This window comes from Python bivittatus, unplaced genomic scaffold (genome assembly GCF_059951505.1).
Source record: "Python bivittatus isolate LINGU-HERP-01145 unplaced genomic scaffold, Pbiv_v1 ctg000970_np1212, whole genome shotgun sequence".
Classification (NCBI taxonomy): domain Eukaryota; kingdom Metazoa; phylum Chordata; class Lepidosauria; order Squamata; family Pythonidae; genus Python; species Python bivittatus.
The window spans coordinates 4,028,108-4,051,640 of NW_028277121.1; the positions used below are offsets into that span (position 1 = coordinate 4,028,108).

Here is a 23,533-nt window from a genome sequence, read left to right on the forward strand (position 1 = left end):
CAAAGTAACAAAGGCTACCATCAGTAACACACTATGCTGCCAGGGACTCAAATCCTGCAGTGCCAGACGTGTCCCCCTGCTTAAGCCAGTACATGTCCGGGCCCGTCTGAAGTTTGCTAGAGAGCATTTGGATGATCCAGAAGAGGATTGGGAGCATGTCATATGGTCAGATGAAACCAAGGTAGAATGTTTTGGTCTAAACTCAACTCGTCGTGTTTGGAGGAGAGAGAATGCTGAGATGCATCCAAAGAACACCATACCTACTGTGAAGCATGGGGGTGGAAACATCATGCTTTGGGGCTGTTTTTCTGCAAAGGGACCAGGACGACTGATCCGTGTAAAGGAAAGAATGAATGGGGCCATGTATCGTGAGATTTTGAGTGAACACCTCCTTCCATCAGCAAGGACATTGAAGATGAAACGTGGCTGGGTCTTTCAGCATGACAATGATCCCAAACACACCGCCCGGGCAACGAAGGAGTGGCTTCGTAAGAAGCATTTCAAGGTCCTGGAGTGGCCTAGCCAGTCTCCAGATCTCAATCCCATGGAAAACCTTTGGAGGGAGTTGAAAGTCCGTGTTGCCCAGCGACAGCCCCAAAACATCACTGCTCTAGAGGAGATCTGCATGGAGGAATGGGCCAAAATACCAGCAACAGTGTGTGAAAACCTTGTGAAGACTTACAGAAAACGTTTGACCTCTGTCATTGCCAACAAAGGATGTATAACAAAGTATTGAGATGAACTTTTGATATTGACCAAATACTTATTTTCCACCATGATTTGCAAATAAATTCTTTAAAAATCAGACAATGTGATTTTCTGGATTTTTCTCCCCATTTTGTCTCTCATAGTTGAGGTATACCTATGATGAAAATTACAGGCCTCTCTCATCTTTTTAAGTGGGAGAACTTGCACAATTGGTGGCTGACTAAATACTTTTTTGCCCCACTGTATGTTCCAGAGAAATTTGCTCAGAACTCCTTCTAGGGGACCCAGAGAGCTACAGGGGTCTCATGGGGGGCCAAATGAGAGCTGTGCTCTAACTCAGAGCGCCGCTGGGATGCAGAGAGCCCTTGGCCATAGACAAAAGGTTGCCGTGCTGCCGCTCCTCTTGGGGTGCTTTGGGCTACATCTTTCCTGGGTGTTCTGCATGAAAAATGATGCCTATCCATAACCCAAGGAACCTGCTCACTAGGACAATTACGTCAAGTCCAAAGGTGGCTTTTGGGGCGTTTTGCAAAGACCATCCCCTTGGTCTTCTTGTAGTTAGTTTCCAGAGCTTCAGAAACACAGGGCTTGGCCGAGGCTTGCAGGGCCCTTCTTAGACCAAGGCCAACTGGGAAAGGACCAGTGCGTCATCCGCACAGAGTGGGACTGGGGCAGGTTTGGTGCGTGATGAGAAAAGTCATTCGTCAAGTTACTCACCAACATGTACTGGATCAGGTTGAACTCCTGGATCTGTTCGCTGCATTAGCAACCCACAGCTTCCTTCAGGGCCTAAAATATACAGAGATTGATATGTATATCTTTGTTCCTATTTAATTTGTTCATTGCTTAAAATTGGAGCAGGTGATCATTTTTTTTCAGCTACCTACTTCAGCACCCAAAGACTCTAAGAATACTAATCAAGTATAAATATTACTATTATTTGAAGTTTCTGTGTATGAACAATTTACAATGCGCGTGGGCGTTTTGTCCATTAAAGGTTCTCGGTCCATGAATCATTTGCAAAAGTTTCGGACAAGTGACTTGCAGTGGATATATCTCGTGTTTCTTGGAGTTCATCCCAACTCCATGCGAGGTTATTTACTAAGACTTAATATGGCAAAACTCTACCCAGTTGAGGAATTGCACTGGTATGATTTTTTTGTGGTAATTCTGAATTTTTTATGTGCTCTTGCAGTCCCCGCCTGAGGATAAGATGGGCAACGTTAGCTCTAAAATGTCACTTGAAAACAGGACTTCAGGGAGACTCTTGTATCTCACAGGCCAAGGTCAGTTTACCATTGAGATTTCTAGCCCCACTTAATGCACCCTTCATCAGAGCTGTTCCTGCGGTCCTTGGTCAGTGCCCCACTGTCCAGGTGGGGCAACCTTGAAATCTCCGTTTTGCTTTCCTTTTCTATATTGTTGTTGTTGTAATATTTTTATCCCACCTTTTTTAGTATATAACTCAAGGCGGCGAACATACCTAATTCTCCTTCCCCTTCCTCCTCCTCTTTTTCCCCACAACAACCCTGTAAGGTGGGATGGGCTGAGAGGGAGGGACTGGCCCAGAGTCACCCAGCCGTCTATGTGCTTGATTTAACCGCAGGGCCTTATTCTTCACGCTGATCTGTCTCTCCAGACCCCTTTCTGCCCTGAAACCCACCCACCCGTGTTCTGCCTCAATCTCTCTCTCAGAAGCGCTGCTAGGAGAAAGGTGGGGTTCAGGGAGCAGGGCTCGCAGACGGTGCCCGCTCCCGCACAGCCGTCCAGCTCCTTCTGAAAGCGCCTGAGTCCGCCACTTGCCCTTCGGCCTTCGCAGCTTTCTCTCGCCGTGTCTTCAGCAGGAGCAGCTTCCCGTCCCACCCGCTCTGCCCCTCCGCCCGGGCGTTTCTACCGAGTGCAACGGGGCCCTCCCGGAGCAGCTCAGCGCAGCCTCCGGCTTCTCTCGGCCTGCCCTCCGGCCTCTGAGGGCCTCTCTGCATCTCTGCGCTGCCCTTTAAGAGGAGCAGATTCATATGAAAGCGTTTACAAGCAGGCAGTGCTGGGCGCGGGCCACCGCCGGCACTGGGACGCTGGTGCTGGCAGCCCAAGGAGCGGCTCAGCCCCGTCCTGCCGCCTCGAACCCTGCCTGACGGCAGCAGCGCCAACCGCCCCCGGGCGTCCCGGTTTACAACAATTTCCTCCTGAAACCTGCTATCTGATGATGATTATGCGACTCAGAAAGAAGCATCGCCGCTTTACGTCCACGATGTAAAAATGACTTTTCTACATTATATATTATGAACATAACATCAGCATTATTATAGAAGGTAAGAGATGTAAGATACGTATAAATGTGTATTATTAGGAGGCGCTTCAGTTTTGTCTACGAGATCTTCACATACCTCAGACGGCTGAGTTTATATACCTCTTACCATTTGGGGTTTTGGAATAAGTCGTGAGCAACCAACCACTGTGGTCTGTAAACCGCACGTCCCGCCCTGACACATTCCGCGAGCCCCCCAAGCCACGGGGCAGGCTCGTGGGGAGCGCAGCCATTTCTGGGCTCCCCGGAGTCAAAGGCCACCAGCCAACCCGCTCCAGCTGTTGGGAACGGGGCGGTGCACACGTTCAAGAAATGCGTGCCAGGGAAGACCACCTCCCAGTAATTAAATGCAAGCGTGTGAATATGCACTAATGATGACAACATTTTAATTAATTTATGAAGTGGTTTGTTAACACTTTAAACTGAAAAATTAAAACACACATGGAAATCTTAATTGCTGCTGGGGAACCGTGCTTTCTCACTTCGAGCAGTACAGAACTACATTTTCCAGAAATGCAGGGAAAAAAGCAAGAATTGGGAAAAGAAAAAAAGCCACTCCAGGGACATAAACCTTCCAATAATTGATCTTTACTGCCCACTCCTGACTAATGTTTGTAAGTATTAATTAATATGATTGAGAGATCACATCTATTGCTTATTTTCAACAAAACTGTCTCTTATGCTATTGTTTTTTCCAAGAAAATGATTTTATTCACTGATTTATTGCTATCTGAACAATTGCAGCACCAGGTGTCTGCCAAGCCGCGTGGAGGGACAACAGCTCCAGTAAAAACACTTTTGGGGCCAAGAGTGCTCAAGGGGTTCAGAATTCCCACAAAGTCCAGACGGACCGACGGATTCATTCATTCATTTCTTCCCTCCCATCATTTCGATGCCACCACAATGACACATCTCGAGGCAGCTCACAAACCAAACCGTGAACCCCACAAGGCGCCTACGGCCAACGCAGCGGGAAGCGAGGTGGTGGGAAAAGCTGCGTTTTCACCTTGCTTTCTGGAAGGGGGCTAAAGGAGGGAAGGGGCAGCCAGATCTCGGGGGGAGCATACTCCAGGGGTCCAGGCGGCAACAGAGGAGTGCTGCTTTCGGGGCCCTTCGCTTCCCACCCTGAGAGCACCGCCAGTCACGCCTGGCAGAGCCCAGTGGGAAGAGAGAGGCCCAAGGGCAACTTGGCCCTTACCCTCCTGGGCTCTACAGGGGAAAACGGGCACCTTGAGTTGTCCTCAGAAACCTGCTGGAAGCCAGCACAGAGCCCACAACAGCAGGGGCGGCCATAGTGAGCTGCCACACTTGCCCCCAGCTGAAGTTCCCAGGTTGCCTTCAAAGGCAGCCCTGCAGCAATCCAAGCGGGAGGCAGGGAGGGCACGGGTGGCTTTTGCCAGGGCTTCCAGTTCCCAAAAGAGCCACAACTGGTGCACCAGATGAGCTGAGCCAAGGCCATCCTGGTCAGAATTTCTACCTGTTCATCTACGTGGAGCCACAGCCCAGCAGGACTCCCACATTGCAGACCTGCTCTTTTGGGAAGGATACAACTCCCTCAACCGCCCCGCCTTGCTATGACTGAACGGTAGCATGTTTCACCCAGCCCTTTGCAGTCTGCAAACATCAGGGAAGGACCTTCACAGCGTCTCCTGCCTGCTCCAGGTAGAGATGGATTATCAGCGCACTGATCCCTCCCCTCAGACAGACAGACAACCACCCCAGTGTCTGCCTGCAGAAGTTAGAGAGACCGAGCCCTGCAACAGGTTCCTCCTATAAAAGGAGCAACAGACTCAACTCCATCACAGCAGGTACCAGCGGTCCTGATCGCTCAGGGAGAAGCGAACAACGGTATCAAAACCAGCCAAGAAATCTAATTCAGCCCTTCTCCCATTAAAGCCCTGATCGAGCCATCCCCAAGAGCAACCAGTGTCATTTCCATTCCCACATCTAGGTCTGCATCCTGAGTGAGAGGGATCCGGATAGTTGGCTCCATCGACCCGCAAGCTGACCAAGGAATGAGCTCCTCACAGCAAAGGTCTAGTAACTAAGTCCTCCACTTTCAGATCACGCCTTAATGGCTCCAAGGTGAAAACCGTATATATTGTGCATCTACCTACAGAGGCTGGAGTTATGCTTATTGGTGCATCAGACCATTTTTAATTGCTTCAAGTCTTCTTCTGGATAACTTTTTGATGTATTTTTAAAAATTCTAAAATAATTACTGAGGGTTAGGGTTAGGCTTAGGGTTAACTTAAATGCAGATTTTATTAACTGATTTTTTTTCCTGGGTGCTGCAATTGAAAAGTGTTTTAACAAACAGCAAAAATCTTAGTGGTTCTTACCTAGATTACGTGGGAACATTTGAGATGATAAAATTGAAGTTTCCTTTAAAAACACACAAACACACACATAGAGAGAATAGGCTGTATTAAAATAAGTTTCTTTCAAAACTAGTAGCACTAAAACTAACTTCTTTGTATTGATCTCTTAAAATATCTCTATAGAACCACATTAAAAAGATCAAATGCCTTTTGTTCCCAGGAACTTCTTATCAGTTCAGCTGATAAGAATATTCATGAATCAATGGCGCAGGTGGCCAGCAGTAGGCATCTCTGGGTGAAATTCAGGCGTGCAAACCGTCTGCTACAGCCCAGCATTCCCTCGGCTACTGGCTCTTCGGAAGGGCTGGGCTCACAGAGGAACCCTGGGTCGCTGACACAACATTAAAAACAACTGTCAACAAAGATAGAAATAAATGATAAAAATAAACAACAGATGTACAATCCAGCCATCAAACTACATCATACCATCTTCCAAGATGGGCACATCTAACATTAAGACACACGTTAAGGAAAAAAGACCATCTCTGGACCCAACGGATCTGGACAGTTTTCATCCAGTCTCCAATTTTCCCTTTTTGAGAAGGTGGTTGGCTTGCAGCTCCAGAGAGCCTGGAAGAAGAGATCATCTGGACCCTTTTCAGTCAGGATTCAGGCCTGGTTATAGTACTACGATAGCATTGATCACACTTGTTGATGACCTCTGGCAGGCCCAGGATGGCATAGTGTATCCATCCTGGCCATCCTTGATCTCTCAGCAGCTTTTGATACCATTGATCATGGTATCCCTCTGGGCCAGCTCAGGGGATTAGGAACGGGAGGCATGGTATTATGGCGGTTCTCCTCCTTTCTCCAGGGCTAGTTCCAGTTGGTGTTGTGGGGGGGGGATTAGCTTGAGGCCCCTGCTTTGTGGGGCACCTTAGGGCTCCACTCTCCTCCTGCTCCTATTCAACATCTACATGAAGCTGCTGGGCAAGGTCATCTGCCAGCATGGGGTACAGTATCATCGCTGTATGCTGACGATACCCAGTTGTACATCTCCACTGTTGGTCAATCAAATGATGGGGTCAATTTCCTTTCCCAAGGGCTGGAGGCTGTGAGGATCTGGAAGGGGGAGAACAGGCTTTGGCTCAACCCCGGCAAAGCTGAGTGGCTGTGGGTTTTAAGGCTCTCCCGGTTCCTGGGATTTTCCATCTTTTAATTCTGCCTGGAGGTGCACTTCCCCAGTCAGCTGCAATTTGGGACCCTCAAAGAGCAGGTGGCAGCCATGGCTGGGGTGTGTGTGTGTATCTTTGCACAGGTTTGTCTTGTGCACCAATCGTGCCCATTCCTGGACTGGGAGGTCTTGTTTATGGTGACTCACAGCTCAGTCACTTCCTGTTTGGATTACTATAATGTGTTTTACATAGGGCTGCCCTTGAAGAGGACTCAGAAGCTGCAGCTGGTCCAGAATGCAGCAGCTCAGGCAGTTTTTGGTGTTTCTTGTTACATCCATATAACACCACTGAACTGGTGCAATTCAATGTGCTGGTTATGTGTGGGACTGCCTTTCTTCCATTGTTTCTGCTCACCCCACCAAATCTAGTAGAGAGGCCATGCTCTGGGTCCCTTGTGTCAAACAATGTCAACCTGTTGGACCCTGGAGTCATAACCTTCTCAATGGCAGAGTCTACCCTGTGGAAGGAACAGCATCCCCTTGGAGATTCGGATGGCCCAACTCAGTTAGCCTTTTTTCTGTATGGCGCAACCCTGTATGGTTCTGCTGGGTCAGGAGGTTAGAAGAGCTCCGCAGCTGTTGATGTTTTTTTTCCTGTGAGCGGGGTTATTATTTATTGTTGGGTGTCAGGGGTTATATGTCACGGGTTTCTGTGTTTTTAACCCTTGTAGGCCGCTCAGAGTCACTTGTGTGAAATGGGACACCCATATAGTCTTTTGTTCTTTAAACTGTTCCCCTCTCTTTTCAAGAATCTTCTCAACCATGAATTTCTCAGCTTTGCCATCCTCTTGACCCATTCACTCTACACTTCCTTCACATATTTGTTCTGAGATTCCATTCTCATTCACTCTCTCTATATGACCAAACCACTTCAATGTGCCTTTTCGTACCAGCCACTCATTTTTGTGTTCAATCTACATTTATTCTGTACCTGTTTTATCTTTGATCCTTTCTCTTCGTGTTTTACCACGCACGCTTCTTAAGCCCATTCCCACTGCATTCAGCTGACTTTGAGGTTTCTCCTGACATTCATAACAAAATGGGCAGAAGCATATTCTTTTACCTGGCCATTTTCACTACCTTTGACAGACTTCATTTCTTGCAAAAGAGGACATACTTTTCATTATCTTTATACAATATATGCATGTTTTAACATTTCTCCTGTGGTTTTTCCATCTTCAATAAACATTCTAAAAAAGCACAGATTTATTTACTTGGGTTTTTTTTTTTTTGCTATTTATGTATAATTTGCAAATGTTCATCTTTCCTTTCAAGCACATCTACCTCATATAATCTATCAATGCACTGCAAATTATTTAGGTTCTAAGTCAACAACATGGCATCATCTACATATTACAGTATGCATATGTTTAGATCCTCAACCTATACACCTCTAACTTCATTACATGCATTCCTTATACATTTATAATTATATAATACAGTGGGGCAAAAAAGTATTTAGTCAGCCACCAATTGTGCAAGTTCTCCCACTTAAAAAGATGAGAGAGGCCTGTAATTTTCATCATAGGTATACCTCAACTATGAGAGACAAAATGAGAAAAAAAATTCCAGAAAATCACATTGTCTGATTTTTAAAGAATGTATTTGCAAATCATGGTGGAAAATAAGTATTTGGTCACCTACAAACAAGCAAGATGTCTGGCTCTCACAGACCTGTAACTACTTCTTTAAGAGGCTCCTCTGTCCTCCACTTGTTACCTGTAGTAATGGCACCTGTTTGACCTTGTTATCAGTATAAAAGACACCTGTCCACAACCTCAAACAGTCACACTCCAAACTCCACTATGGCCAAGACCAAAGAGCTGTTGAAGGACACCAGAAACAAAATTGTAGACCTGCACCAAGCTGGGAAGACTGAATCTGCAATAGGCAAGCAGCTTGGTGTGAAGAAATCAACTGTGGGAGCAATAATTAGAAAATGGAAGACATACAAGACCACTGATAATCTCCCTTGATCTGGGGCTCCATGCAAGATCTCACCTTGTGGGGTCAAAATGATCACAAGAATGGTGAGCAAAAATTCCAGAACCACATGGGGGGACCTAGTAAATGACCTGCAGAGACTGGGACCAAAGTAACAAAGGCTACCATCAGTAACACACTACGCCGCCAGGGACTCAAATCCTGCAGTGCCAGATGTGTCCCCCTGCTTAAGCCAGTACATGTCCGGGCCCGTCTGAAGTTTGCTAGAGAGCATTTGGATGATCCAGAAGAGGATTGGGAGCATGTCATATGGTCAGATGAAACCAAAGTAGAATGTTTTGGTCTAAACTCAACTCGTTGTGTTTGGAGGAGAGAGAATGCTGAGATGCATCCAAAGAACACCATACCTACTGTGAAGCATGGGGGTGGAAACATCATGCTTTGGGGCTGTTTTTCTGCAAAGGGACCAGGACGACTGATCCGTGTAAAGGAAAGAATGAATGGGGCCATGTATCGTGAGATTTTGAGTGAACACCTCCTTCCATCAGCAAGGGCATTGAAGATGAAATGTGGCTGGGTCTTTCAGCATGACAATGATCCCAAACACACCGCCTGGGCAACAAAGGGGTGGCTTCGTAAGAAGCATTTCAAGGTCCTGGAGTGGCCTAGCCAGTCTCCAGATCTCAACCCCATGGAAAACCTTTGGAGGGAGTTGAAAGTCCGTGTTGCCCAGCGACAGTCCCAAAACATCACTGCTCTAGAGATCTGCATGGAGGAATGGGCCAAAATACCAGCAACAGTGTGTGAAAATCTTGTGAAGACTTACAGAAAATGTTTGACCTCCGTCATTGCCAACAAAGGATATATAACAAAGTATTGAGATGAACTTTTGATATTGACCAAATACTTATTTTCCACCATGATTTGCAAATAAATTCTTTAAAAATCAGACAATGTGATTTTCTGGATTTTTCTCCCCATTTTGTCTCTCATAGTTGAGGTATACCTATGATGAAAATTACAGGCCTCTCTCATCTTTTTAAGTGGGAGAACTTGCACAATTGGTGGCTGACTAAATACTTTTTTGCCCCACTGTATATATATCATAATTTATCCATTAAACAATCAAGGGGACATCACATATCCCTGCTCAGAAGCGAATACTTTCCTTAGCATTCTATTTATTCTCACACATTTTTGTATTCACTCTTGCATTCATTCCTCCCCTTTGTATGTGGGAACAATAAAGGGATCCTTCCAATTGTCAGGCACAGGTGAGTCTTCACACCTGTGTTAAACAAATCTTACATCCATCTTCTAATGTTTCTCCAGTTACAAAATCTACACTTGCAGTTTTCCATTTTTTGATGTTTTCATAAGATTTGTTAAGTTCCTTTTCCATCAATATTTTCTGGGACACTAACAATTACAGCATTCATTTCAATTTTACTCTTCAACATCCTGGAACAAATGACACATCCAGAAAGGGCCTGGAAAGAATACTGAGATAGTCCAAGGAAGGCAAAAAAGTCTGGAGCACAAGTGGTATTTTCATCCATACTTCCAAATAACAGTGATGGCCCAAGAAAGGAATAGAAGATTCCGCAGGTAAACACTTACTCAAGGGATGTCATCAAGAAAACGTGGATTCCTGGACCATGGCCTACATTACCTAAAGGAAGGGCTTCTGGCGTGAGATGGGCTGCACCTTACAAAGACTGGGAAGAACATGTTTGGAAGACACATCATTCAGGTAACCTGGCTAAATCCTATGAAGAATAGTTAAAAGAACTGGGTACGTTTAGCCTAAAGGAGACAGCTAATGGGAGTCATGATAGCATTCTTACAGTGCTTGAAGGTCTATCAGAGGGAAGAGGGTGTGGATTTCTTCTTCACAATCCCTGAGGGTAGGACAGGAGCCAGTTGGTAGAAGCTCTACAGAGGAGATTCACATTCAAAATAAGGAGGAATTCCCTGACTGTTAAAAATTGGAACAGAGTGCTTCCTGGAGTCATGGACACTCCATCACTAAAGGTTTCCAAGCAAAGGTTGGGCAGTGATTTGTCTGCAGTGATATGAAGATTCCTGCCTTGGGTAGTGGGTTGGATTAGACGATTTCAGAAGTCCCTTCCAACCTGATCATTCTATGAAATTGCCTGTTCCAGAAGCCTCTAAGTGGTGATACCCTGGTCCCACCTCCTATTTTGTACAACAGTTTGGTAGTTCTATTTCTCAGGGAATGCTCTCTAAACCAAGTATGAGAGAGAGACAGGATTCTCAGACCCTCTACGGCTATTCTGGCTATTAAAAAGCTAAAAAATACAAAAGATGGAACTTCTGACTATATAGCATACAGGATTATGGCTTTGAGGGAGATAAACCTATGTCATAGGAGGTAATATCACATTTTATTAGAAAAAAGAAAATATAAATGATAAAGAATCCAATTTAAGTATCCAAAATACAACCATTCATTGTTGGAAGAGATAATATCACTTGCTTAAAAAAGAAATCCAGAAGAAAAATTAAAGTTCTGAGCAGACCACAAGTCTGATACAAACTTTTCTCCATCAGAATATTACAGACTTTAAGGATATTCTATAGAAAACTTCAATTCTAAAAATTTTTAAATAAAAATTATAAGCACAGTCTGAAGTATAAAGACTAAATTACAGACAGTTCAACAAATCGTATGGGGAAATTTTAAAAATATTGACCTAACTTAACATAATGCAGGTGAAAAAAGAATCAATTTAATGTACATTCTGGCTGGAATAGGCACTTATTTCAACAGAAATAGCAATTTTCCTTGAAGCAAAGATCCTCTGCTTCCTTTTATTAGGGCTTCCCTTTTCCCTGGAAACGTAGTCTGTGGCTGGTTGGGGACAGTGTCAGGCCCTGGGCTTTGCAGGACCTCACTCTGCAGCTTCCTTTGAACACTGCCTCTCACTTTAAAAAGACCAGCCTTTTTGTGCCTCTTCCAACATAGGCACAGCTGGGTCATCTGACTCCCTGCCTGCAACAAGGACCTCTCTCTGTCTTCTGCCTGAGCCTGCCTGGTACAGAAGCTGCAGCCACAGGAGTATCTTTCCCATAAAAGTCCCTAACATATTACTTCCCTCACTTCAGTTTCATACCAAACAATTTCATCACTTTGATCTAATTTCATTCACAATGCCAGCGGTTCCTTGCTCAGCCCTCCTCCTGCTTCCAGAACAGCTGTTTATTTCCAGGAAAATCACTCTGTCCTCTTTGCCTTTTTTAACCTTAACCATTCCTTGCCACTGTTTTTTCCTGTACACGTTCACATTACGTAAGATCTTGCTTTCATCCTCATTTTTGCTGCAATCATTCTCATATGCCTTTTTTCTTATCCACAGCCTCTTTCACTTCATCACTGCATCAAGCATCCCTCTTCATAATTCCCACCAGCATAACTCCACAAGTGGGCAGCCACTGGATAGCAATTCTTTTCATTCTGTCCCCAGCAGTTTCTACATCCTCTGGGTGGAGAGATGTTTCATGCCAAGGGGAACAGGGTGCCCCGCTCCTGCTCCCCCTTCCCACTTGGAGCTGCCACCTCCTCCTGCTCCATCACCACGAGAGCCACTTCTGTGCCACATCCAGAGCTCTACGTGCAGTCCTTGCGGTGGAACGCTGGGGGAAAGACCCCCTCCTCTTCCTCCTCCTGCGTGTCTTCCGTGTGAAGGTTTGCAAGCCAGCCGATGAGCATAACCTTAGAAAGAAGGCCACCACTATCTCCCCCTCCTCCTCCCACAGTGGTGCAGATTCCCTGGGGAAGCGGGGAGACAACGGCTCCTTCCAACTTTTCTCCAACTCCACTGTAGGGATGGAGAGGGCAGGACCCTTCTGGGTACACTGGCATAATCGGGCCTCAGATTGCCAGCCCAGGATTCAGACTGTCAGCTAAAATGGAGAGAAATACCTCCAACTCCTACTTCTTAAATAGTTCCAGACAGTAAAGAATGCATAATTCTGTAAATCCGGTAATGATTTTGAATTTTGTGCCATGATTCCAGGAGGAGGCCGTTTTTCCTCCTGCAGACTCCTGCGTTTTGGAGGCCTCTTTTCTTTCCTCCATGGCAGGCATTAAAACCGCTGTCATTTTTTCTTTCTGTGGAGGAGTAGTTCACCTTGGCCAGGTGAAGGGCCTTCTTTTTTAGCTTACGCTTTGCTGCCATCTGTGACAGTGGCCGTAACAGAGCTCAGCGGACAGTATCTTACACTTGCACAATACACAGAAATTCAGTAAAGAATTCTTTCCCAGCACCAGCCACACAAGAAAAGGCTCACTTACCTGGGATGTATATTTGCCAGGCTCTCATTACTTAATTTAGAGAAAGATGGATTCCACCTGGCTGTTGGACGGTGGAATCGGAGCCCCTTTCCATGGTGGTGGTGGGGGGTGCCCTTCCCTGGATGCTTTCAAGGGCAGGGAGTGGGAACTTACTGCCCCCTGCAAAAGGTAGAGGCTGAAGGGCCCCTTCCAGCTCTAGGGTTCTGTTAGAAACCCTTCACTGGTATCTCAGTGATAATCCAAACAGAATTTCCCAGTCAATCAGAGAACGTTGAAAGGAGAACCACAGAACTAAACCTGAGTCTGGTTAGTGTCTGTACCAGAGGCTGCCCTGGAACTATTCAAGATAAAAACACAGCATAAAAAAGAACAAGTAGCAATCTTTGGTAAATTTTGTTTCTTTAAATATTCATCCATTTTCTCCAGGGACATTTCTTGTCCTTTATATAAATTAGAGTAATATTGATAACATATTTTTTTCATGTTCACATTATCTGTTATTACAGTATTTTCCTCTTGTAATTTTAATACTGTTTTCATTTCTTTTTCTTTTCATAATTTGTATGCCAGCCATTTTCCTGGTTTGTTTGCTAACTCAAATTTTGTTTTGTTTTGTGTAATTCGTTTTTAATTCTATTTCTCTCACTGTTAACATAGACAGTTGTTGCTGTACAGTAGAAGCTGAATTTGTTGGGTAATACTGATCTTCTCTGGAAGCTTCTTTAATTCTTCTTCCTTTTTGTCTCATCCAAAAGAGCTTGTATTTTCTCCTGCCTCTTCTTTTTAGGTTCACTGTTATGTTGTATCCTCTCATGAAAGCTTTACTTGCATCCCAAACTATCCTTACATCTGTGCCTTTTTTATTTTCAAAAAGTTCTTTTAATTTCTCTTTAGAGTACTATTTTTTCTTTTTGTAATAGCATTTCATTTAGCCTCCATTTGAAAGAACTGATTTCCTTTTTAAAAACCAAACTCACTGGGTTATGGTTTGAAAAAGTCTTTGTGGGTATCTCTACTTTATGAACATCAGTAGCCAAATTTTTTGAAATCCAAATCATATCTATTCTTGAAAAAGATCTGTGTCTTTCAGAGAAATAACTATACTCTTTTGAATTGCCATTTGTATGTCTCCTTAAGTCAACAAGCCCTAAATTATCCATCAAATCAAAGAAAACGTTTGGCAATTTACCTTATGTAATTTTAATATTTTTCTTAGAAGTTCTGTCTTCTTGTGGGGAAACCACTCCATTCCAATCCACCATTAGGCACCAATTTTCACAGGAAAAGTCCATTAGTTTATCCATAAGTCATTTATGAAATGTTTACTTTGTCCTCATTTGGGGCGTAAATACCCAATGTCAGAGAAACAGAAACAGATTATGAATGGACCTATAACAATAAGGGAAGTTTGTGAAGTTATAAAAAAGACTAAAACAGGAAAGGTGCATGGATCAGATAGCTTACTGGCTTTTTATTACAAATGTTTTGAGGATGAACTCTTACCACCTTTACAAAATACGATGAATTCTATTTTACAGAGGAGAAAGATGCTGGACAGTTAGAAAGAGACAAATATAGCATTAATACCTAAAGAGGGCCAAGATTTGACTTCAAGAAGAAACTGGTTTCAATATTGAATAATGATTATAAGTTGTTCACAATTATTTTGATTGCAAGGTTGAAAATAATTTTGCAAGAATTTATTCATGAAGATCAATGTGGGTTTTTACCTAAAAGACAAGGGATAATATTAGAAATGTGTTGGACATTTTGGAATATCTGGAGCAACATAATGAAAAACAAGCTGCACTGATTTTTTTAGATGCAGAGTAGGTCTTTGACAATTTGAACTGGGCTTTCTTATTTAAAGTTCTGGAAGATATGAACTTTGGAGAGAATTTTATTAAATGGGTAAGATTGATTTACACCTCACAGAAAGCACAAATAATTGTTAATGGAGAACTAACAAAACCCTGTGAGATACAAAAAGGGACAAGACAAGAATGCCCGTTGTCTCTGCTCCTTTTTATTTCAGTTTCTGAAGTACTGAACAGAGACATAAGACAAGATGAAAGAATTATGGGAGTAAAGTTTAAAAGAGAAACTTATAAGCTAAGGGCATTTGGTGATGATTTGGTGCTGGTTTTGGAGTATCTATTAAAGGGAATAGAAATATTAATGGGAAAATTAAAAGAATTTGGTATGTTAGCAGGTTTTAAGATTAATAATCAGAAGACAAAGATGTTAACAAAAAATATGAAAATAGAGGATCAAACAGAACTAATGGAAAAAACTGGTTTTAAAATTAAGAAAAAAGCAAAATATTTGGGTATCACTATGACAAATATGAATTGTATGTTATTTTAAAATAAACATGTTAAGACATGGAATGGTTAAAAAGGGCATGCTAAGATGGGGGAAACTACAATTGTCACTGTTGGGGAGAATCTCTGTGGTAAAAATGAATGTCTTGCCTGGTGTTTTTGTTTCAGACAATACCTGTTTTGACAACTGATGTACCATCTAAACAATGGCAAAAAGATATATCTAAGTTTGTATGGCAAGGGAAAAAGCCATGAGTTAAATATAAAGTGTTACAAGCTGTGAAGCAAAGAGGAAGACTGGGTCTACCTGATCTGAAATTGTATTCTGCAGTTTGTTGCTTGGTTTGAATGAAAGAATGGCTGTTGCTGAGAAATAAAAGACTCTTAGTTAGAAGAACACGACCTGAGATTTGGGCGGCATGGATAATTCTGGTACAATAAAGTCAAGATTAATGTAAATTTCAAAAATCATAATGTTAGACGTGCCATATTGAGTATATGGAACAGGCACAAACCCAGGCTGTGCCTGAAAACACCTTTGTGCCTCTCAGCACAAGAAGCATTTTACAGACGAGAAACAGCAGGCAAAGATAAATGGTTAACATACCGTGAGATACTAGAATTTTACCAAGGGGAATATCAAATAAAACCAAGAGAACAACTGATGGCAGAGGGACAGTTGTCAATGGTCTTCTTACATATAGTTATTAGAAAGATTGAAAGTAGATAAAAGAATGCATGGTACTGAACAATGTAAGACAGAATTTGAAATGGAATTGTGTACAAACAATGAACATGTAATTGCTAAAATGTATAAACTTCTACTGAAATTTGAAACAGAAGAACAGGTCAAAGAATGTATGATAAAGTGGGCTAAAAATTTTGATTATAATATACTGATGGAACAATGGAAAAATATGTGGCTGAAAGGACTGAAATTTACATTATGTCATAATCTTAAAGATAATTTTTATAAAATGATGTACCATTGGTATATGTCACCAGATAAATTATCTAGAATGTACTAGATAATACTTTAAATTTATGTTGGAAATGTGAACAACAAGAAGGGTCATTTTATCATGCTTGGTGGACATATAAAAAAGCTAGAAAATTTTGGGCTCAAATACAATACAAAATTCAGAGGATTTTAAAAATTAATATTCAATTGAAATCAGAACTTTTCCTCCTGGGACTCATGGAAAAACAGCTAGAAAAGAGCCATAGAATACTTTTTATATATGATAACTGCAGCAAGATGGAAAGATCTGGCAAGACCTACAATGAAAGAATGGTTGGTGAAGATGACAGAACTTGCCGAGATGGCTAAATTGACTTGTTTCCAGTCACCGATAAATGTAGATATCACACTAGAGAAAAGACAAGATCTACATTTATCGGTGACTGGAAACCCCTTATGGGCTTTTTTCGTAAAAAAGAAAAAATGAAGTTGTCATTTATAGTTTTGATGATTAGCCAGGATAGACAATACAAAGAAGAGAGTCATGATATAACCAGAGAGAGAGAGAGGTTAAAATATAATTGTACTTAAAACTGCTGTGAAGAAGATCAGAAGCCACTTCTTTCTATCTCTTCTTTCAATCTTATTTTTTCTACTTTTCTTTTTTCTTTACTTTCCTTTTTTTTTTTTTGCACTTTTAGCTTTTTCCTTTATCTCTCCCTCTTTCTCCTTTCCCGTTCTCCTTTAATTTGTATTAGTTTTTATTACTGTTGTTAAAACTCTCAATATAAATTACATAAAAAGAGCAAGTAGCAATATGTAACATTAGTACTTTTCAGATAACAACTGATTAGTAGACACCAATTAAAATAACAATTTATTTGCTCACAAGATACCCAACATGCCACAAAGCAAGATTCGGCCAAGACTTACCCGTATCCCGCCACAGACTGGGCACGATGGGAAGAGAGCCGGCCTCGTCTCGGAGGGGGAACTGCACAGTTCACAAGAGCTGCTGGAGACGGCCCCGCACAGAGCCCCCTCGGGACCTCTGCAATCCTGCCCCTGGACCGGCTGCCTCAGACGCGTCTCTGGGAATGGCCCTTTGGTAGCCTCCGGTGAAAAGGTGGCCTGCAAATCCATCTCTTGGCTTTGTTTGGAAGCAGCTTCTCCTTCCAGATGCGGTGCCGGCTGCTTCGCATCCCCTTTGGTCTGGACTTTGGCTGGCGCGACATCTGGACTTGAGGCGAGCGTGCCTTTCGCAGAGGTCTGAAACAAACTTCTGGGCGTGTCGTAGGTGTGTCTGAGCCAGCTGGGAACCTGGTACTCTGGGCCAGGGCTCCTCTGGGGCTCTCCTGGCAGGCAGCTGCACACGTTCCAGTCGGAAGGGAAACTCAGCGAGAGGCTCACCAGGGATCCAAACTCATCCCTGTGGCAAACGTCCAGGCTCCCCGCGTAGGAAGAGAAACTTCCCGAATAAGAGGAGTGACTGCCGGTCGCTATCCCGCTGTCAGAAGAGCTCTGGCGGCCTATTTCTTGCAGCTGCCTACAGTGCAGGAGTCTCGGGGGCGGCCTGGTAGTCCCAGGGGCTCCTTTGGAGTGCAGCTTCTCTGCCGCTGCAGCCGGTCCACGAGACTCTTGGGAAGTACCGGCTGACGACTGCTCGGGCCAGAGAGTCAACCTGCTCCCAATACTGGCATCGGAGTGGCTGGCGTCTGAGGATGCACTGGACAAGCTTCGGTCGTCACCTGGTTGAAGGAATGGACAAATGATTAAACAGCAGAAGGTTCCTTGAAACAGAGAGGATCCCCAGTCATCCTGGTCAGGCAGGGTTCAGAGTTTGGCAGGCCAGGGAGGCCCGGATTAAGTCACCTGCAGTGCCAATCTGTTCCTAGCGGTGAAATACAGCAGGAAGACACATGATTCGCTACTCGTATTTTGGACCCTGGCTCCTTTCTGCTTCTACTTACCTGCACACCTTAACACTTTCCCATCCATGCTAGAGAACAAGCACTAGTAAGTCTGGTGGCACTTTAAAGATTAGCTGGCCGTGGAGGACAACTGGACTCTGCTGTCCTCGTTACCGGTATGGCTACTCTTGCAGGAAAGTCTTGCCCAGTTCACTTCTGCCCCCTTCTCCTCTTTCCTGGCTCAATAACTATCCTTTGTGAAGTTGGGCAAAGAATCCTCTTTTCAGACCCTGAGCCTGGCACAGACTGTGCACAGACAGCAGACACGGGTACTGCAGTGACACCCCAACATCTGAAGCGCTGCCTAATTCCCCCCACGCCCATCCCATTGGCCCGGCAGGAACAAACCAGCCTTTGAAGAATCCAGAGTGGCAAAGTTGTTCAGTGCTCTGGATTAGCAGTAAAGCAACCTAGCTAATTCCTGGGAGGAAGAAGGAAGCGCTGGGGGGTTACCTCCACTGCCACGGCAGCCGCTGTGGGAGAGAAGGCTGAGGCGCTTCTCCAACTGCGAAGCCTCGTAAGCCACCCTTTCTTCCATGCAGGCAGGAGTCGCACTGGGGTCTTCAAGAAGAGATACATCAAGTGATAATTGAGACAGGCTGTAATTAATTCTAATGAACAGTTGAAGGAGAGTCCTGGAATGCTACTGAGGTAGCTTCTAGAGCTCCCAAGGTCCAACCCCAGCTCTGGCTGATTCTAGATTAATGGTGTATTACAAAAGAAGATCGGATAGCATTTAGCGCTAATGCAACTGAGTTGGTTAACTATGCATTTTTTTTATCCAACAGGGTTCTGCTTCTCCCTCTAAACAACTAAATGCTCATCAAGGAACGGGGGGGGGGGGGGGAAGAAATGTCAGCTTTGCTCACAACCCCATTCATGCTGGGTACCCTATCTTAACCTGCTAAAACTTGACGCAAGCCTTTCGTTGGAGAGATGCCGTGAACAATGCAATCAAAGAGAAAGCTGATCTTTTCTCCTTCCGTGCAAGAGAGGAAAAAAACACCGGCCCCTGCAAAAAAACCAAAACGTTTACATTGGTATGCGGTCAGAACTGACACATATGGAATACAATACGCTATATAACAAATCGAGCATGTTCACTGATTTATTTATAATGTCCCAATCCCAGGATCCGGGGGCATAGAGCAATCCACAAAAGAAAAAAAACATAATTGTAAACCCCCCAAATTAAATGCAGAGGATAAATGCCCCCACGCAAGACCAGCCAACGCTTGCTGAAATCACACAGGCTTAGCTTGCTTTGGGAACAGTAGTAAAGCAGAACTGCAGCCTAACCTTAAAAAAAATGGGTGAAACAACACAACCACAAAATATACCCATGTTTGGTTAAAAAAAAACCCTGTGTACTTTATGGTGATTAAAATAAAAAGGAATAAAAAAGAGATTCGTACAGCATCAGTATAAAACTAACCCAATCCTTTAACTTTTCATTCTGTCTAACCCAGTGCTTCTCAAGCTTAGCAGCTTGAAGATGGGTGGACTTCAACTCCCAGAGTCCTGTTTGGAGACTTCAACTACACAGAGATCTGTTGGAAAAGACTGCAAAGTACCCCAAATTCCTCATTAGTCTCGCTCACTGTTTCATTTTACAGTAGGCTGAACAAGAGATGAGGCTATCCCAGATTGCATCATAACCAACAAGGAACAGCTGGTGAGGGCCGTGGGAACTTTTGGAGGAAGTGACATCATAATCCCAGGGTTCAAGTTATCACAGAAAGAGAAATTGGAGTGCAGAATTCAGAAAAGCCAATTTTGACCAGATTAATGAGTGCCCGGGCAGGATTTCTTACACAGGGATCTTCAAGTCAAGGGAAGCACAGGGGGGTAGAGGCCACTCAAAACTAGGCTACCAGAAATATAATCATACACTATCCCAATCAGAAATGAATGGGAGGGCAGTTTAGAAAACTACTATGGATGCGCAGGAATTTTTTATGAAACTTAGGCTTAAAATGGAGAATTTAAGAAACAGGAAATGGGTGTAATTATTAAGAATGTCTACCAACCAGCAGCTAAGGTCTGGAGAAAGCTAGAGAAGCTAAGCACAGAAGAAACTAAGGTTAGGAAGAGAAGCTAGAAAAGCAGCCGAGAGGCTCTTTTCGGATTACATCAGTCGAAAAAGGAAGACAAAGGACTGCAGGTCTGCTGCTGGGAAGAGACGGCAGGGAAATAGCAGAGAAGAGGGAGAAGGCGGAGCCCTCCAGCACCTCTCGAAGGGGCACAGGGCTCAAACAGGCCCAAGCAGGACAACTGCCCCAAGGAGGGCGGACCAAGCTTAGGGACGGTCACCAAAAGCCTCGTTACTAGAAATGAGCTTAAGCCCCCAGTTGCATCTGAGAGTCTTGAAGCTGCTTGCATGTGTTACATCCAGGACCCCCTTTCTATGACTGCCAAGAAATCAAGAAGGATGGGTCTAGAGCCAGAGAAAGGCAAATGTCCTTCTTACTTTCATGTGATGAAAACAGAGGACCCTGAGGCTGGTCAGCCTGATGTCAACCCTGGGCAAAACTCTGGAACGGATCATTAAGCAATCAGTTTGTGAGCGTTTAGAAACAGGAGCCTGCTGGGTTTATCAAGAATAGATCGTGCCAAACTAGCCTGATCTCTTTTTTTGATTCAGTTTAGTTGACCGCAGAAATAACAGTGGGCATGGTGTCACTTGACTTCAAAAGAGCAGTCTGACTGAGAAGATGCTTATAAACAGCCACCAGAAAGCCTCTTCATTATCAGTGAAAAGACCTGGCAGCTCACACAAAGGCAGGAAAAAAGAAAACGAGAAAGATATTGCCTTAATGGCCTTGGGGACACACTGGCTATGTCTGAGAAATCCTTCAGTTGCCAGCACTCTTATAACTTCTTCCCTTTCTTCTTAATACATTTTTGCTAGAGAGACTCTGAGAATCAAGCTTGGAAAAGGAATTTCTCTGGGCTTTAGGCAGAGGCCAAGAGCTGGACCAGTCGGGAGACGCAATAGCTACGTGAAGGTAGAAGGCAGGCAGAATTGTCCAGAGCTGCTCCAGAAGGCAGGATGGGAAACAATGGATTTACATTACAGACATTAGGAAACATTTCCTAATGGTAAGAACTGTTCAAAGATGGGCTAAACTGCCTCAGGAGGTGGAGGGCTCTCTATCACAGCCAGTTTCCCAAAAATTTTGAAGACTGTTCATGAGCAAGATCTTTACTTGTTTTAACTGTGGGGTTTTTTTTTTCCTAAGAACAATTTTAACTGCTAATCCATATGCTTTAAAAACATTTTTAAAAGATTTAGTTTTCGTTACATTTTAGGATTAGGGCAGTTGAAATAATCACCCCCCATTTCCCATCTCGTTTGTTACATTTTCTTGCAGGCAGTTCCCAGCAATTCAGAAAGACATTTGTAGGCTGGCATCTATCACCTGTTCAGTTCACTGCTTTTCTGGACTCATAGTAAAAAATTCTGGAATGAATACTCACAGAAGCCACACCGGGTTCCTCCTTCAAAGACAAATCCGTTAGGAACAGCTCCATAGCGCCGAAGGTCTGAGAGCTTCCACTGTCCCATAATGACAGGCGGGATGTCTTTCACCAGCACAAGGATATCATTGCAGAAGTGAAGAGTCGCTGGGCCACGCTCCAGCTTTGTTCCAGGCGCTACCACAACGTGGAATCTGTGAACTATGGGGGGGCGGGGGGGTGGAAACCCAAGCAATTAAGCTTTTCATTTAAATATCTTTGGCAAACATATCTAAACACTGGCTTTGGGTCAACTAACATCTTCACATCTGTCAGCCTTATTCTAATGATACTGAAAATCAAAGGAGGAATACCGTAACCAGAAAAAAGGAAACGCGTTTAGGTTGAAAGGCTTTTTCATCGCTTGGCATAGTGTCTCTCAGAGTAGTCCCTAAATTTACATGTAAAATAAAAATTATGAGAATATTCATATAGACTAACAATTCAGTTTTTCTTGATGAACAGTTTGGAATGCCTGGTGCAGAAATTTAAGATGCTTGGCGTATGGAATGCAAAATGCAAAGACTTAGTGGGTCATGGGACAAACATTATTTTCTGTACTTTAAGGGTTTCCTCAAAATGGTATCTTTTAAGTATCAAGAAGTAACAGAACAAACGAATTTATTAAAGGGATCATGGCTTATTTTTCTTTAACATATTCATTCATTCCTTTGATTTTTGAAGTTGAAAAGCAACAGAACAGAATCGATATGGCTGCCAGTCACAGAGAAGAGAAGGAAAGGGAGGAACCAGGAACCGTATCTGGGAGTCTGTGTGCCAACAACTGGCATCCTTAAACTCCAGGAGATTCCAGAGTAATGCCCTGCAGGGATACCACCCATATGTGCAAGGCCTAGAGACCATGAAGAATTTGCTCAAGACATCAGCATCGTCTCTTCTAGCATGTTTGACTTGGCTGGTAGAATATGTTGGTTTGCGCAACACGGGGTCAAGGCAAGGAATCCAGATAAGCACTTTGTGCAAAGTGCGAACCCTGTTGTTGTCTAATAGCAACAAAGAGAGTTGCAGTTTTACAAGATATGACGAATACCATATCATACAATATGGAACCAGGCACAACAGATCGTGGGGTGGGCAAGGAACGGGGCAGTAAGCAGAGCCCGAGGGAGAAGAGGGCTTTCGGGGCCTCAGAACCCAAAGGATGTGGCCCCCTTGCTCTGGGGGGCTGCCGAGTTCCGCTGCTCGTGTCCAAAGACTCTTCAAAGCTGGCTGAAACGTCAGACCTGAAAGTCTTCCGCCCAAGAACTGGGATTCACGCAAGCTGAATGACGAAGCCCTCCTTACCTTCCCCTAAGCAGTAGCGGATGTGCGCATCCCAGACGTGCATCGTTTCCTTACTCTCAAAGCCCAGCATCACCACCTGGGTCAAGCAGATGATGGCGAGGGTGTGATTCAGCCCCTCGTAGCAGAGCCCGGGCTCCAGGCCGCAGATGTCCTCCAAGGTCGCGCTGCTCCGCTCCTTCAGCCCCCGCAGGCGTTCAGACCGTTCCTTGTACACCAGCAGCAGCAAGCAATCTGACAGAGAGAGAACCGCGGTCAAAGGCTGCACCGGGTCCGGGAGCTCTTACGGTCCTAAGGGCCGGCGAGAGACGCGGAACCTGGTCTCCGCCACACCGTCCGTCGTTCAGATCATCCGGGGAGCCCAGGGCCACCCGGGCCCTGAGGGCTCCAAGTCTGACCCAGAGAGACCTCCAGAGCTGCTTACACCAAACTGCATTTCTTACATACAGAGAAGAGGACACCGTTAAGCAGATGGTGGGAGAGTAAGCCTATCTGGCCTATTTCGGTATAATTCAACGCAAAGGCAGATTTCATTCTGGCCCCGGCTGCGCGCTCTCCCGACCGACGCCTGGCAAAGGCTGCCCAGCCCCGGCCTGGGCCGCTAAGCCCTCCCCGCCTCGCCGACTT

At 44.3% G+C, this 23,533-nt stretch overlaps 1 protein-coding gene across 3 annotated transcripts in view; it reads right to left on the reverse strand.

Annotated features, from left to right (window-relative positions):
• DOK7 (docking protein 7) overlaps window positions 1-23,533 on the reverse strand; it is a 34,161-nt gene that overhangs the window by 9,561 nt on the left and 1,067 nt on the right. For 2 of the 3 annotated variants that reach the window (XM_088131249.1, XM_088131248.1), the window contains 7 exons: window positions 22,910-23,140; window positions 21,566-21,766; window positions 18,987-19,097; window positions 18,539-18,646; window positions 17,049-17,863; window positions 5,356-5,398; window positions 1,426-1,497 (listed from right to left, as the gene is read on the reverse strand). In XM_088131249.1, coding sequence (XP_087987375.1) covers window positions 1,426-1,497; window positions 5,356-5,398; window positions 17,049-17,863; window positions 18,539-18,646; window positions 18,987-19,097; window positions 21,566-21,766; window positions 22,910-23,140 — 1,581 coding nt within the window. The remainder of the gene's footprint in view (window positions 1-1,425; window positions 1,498-5,355; window positions 5,399-17,048; window positions 17,864-18,538; window positions 18,647-18,986; window positions 19,098-21,565; window positions 21,767-22,909; window positions 23,141-23,533) is intronic. The other variant, XM_088131250.1, reaches the window with a different exon arrangement.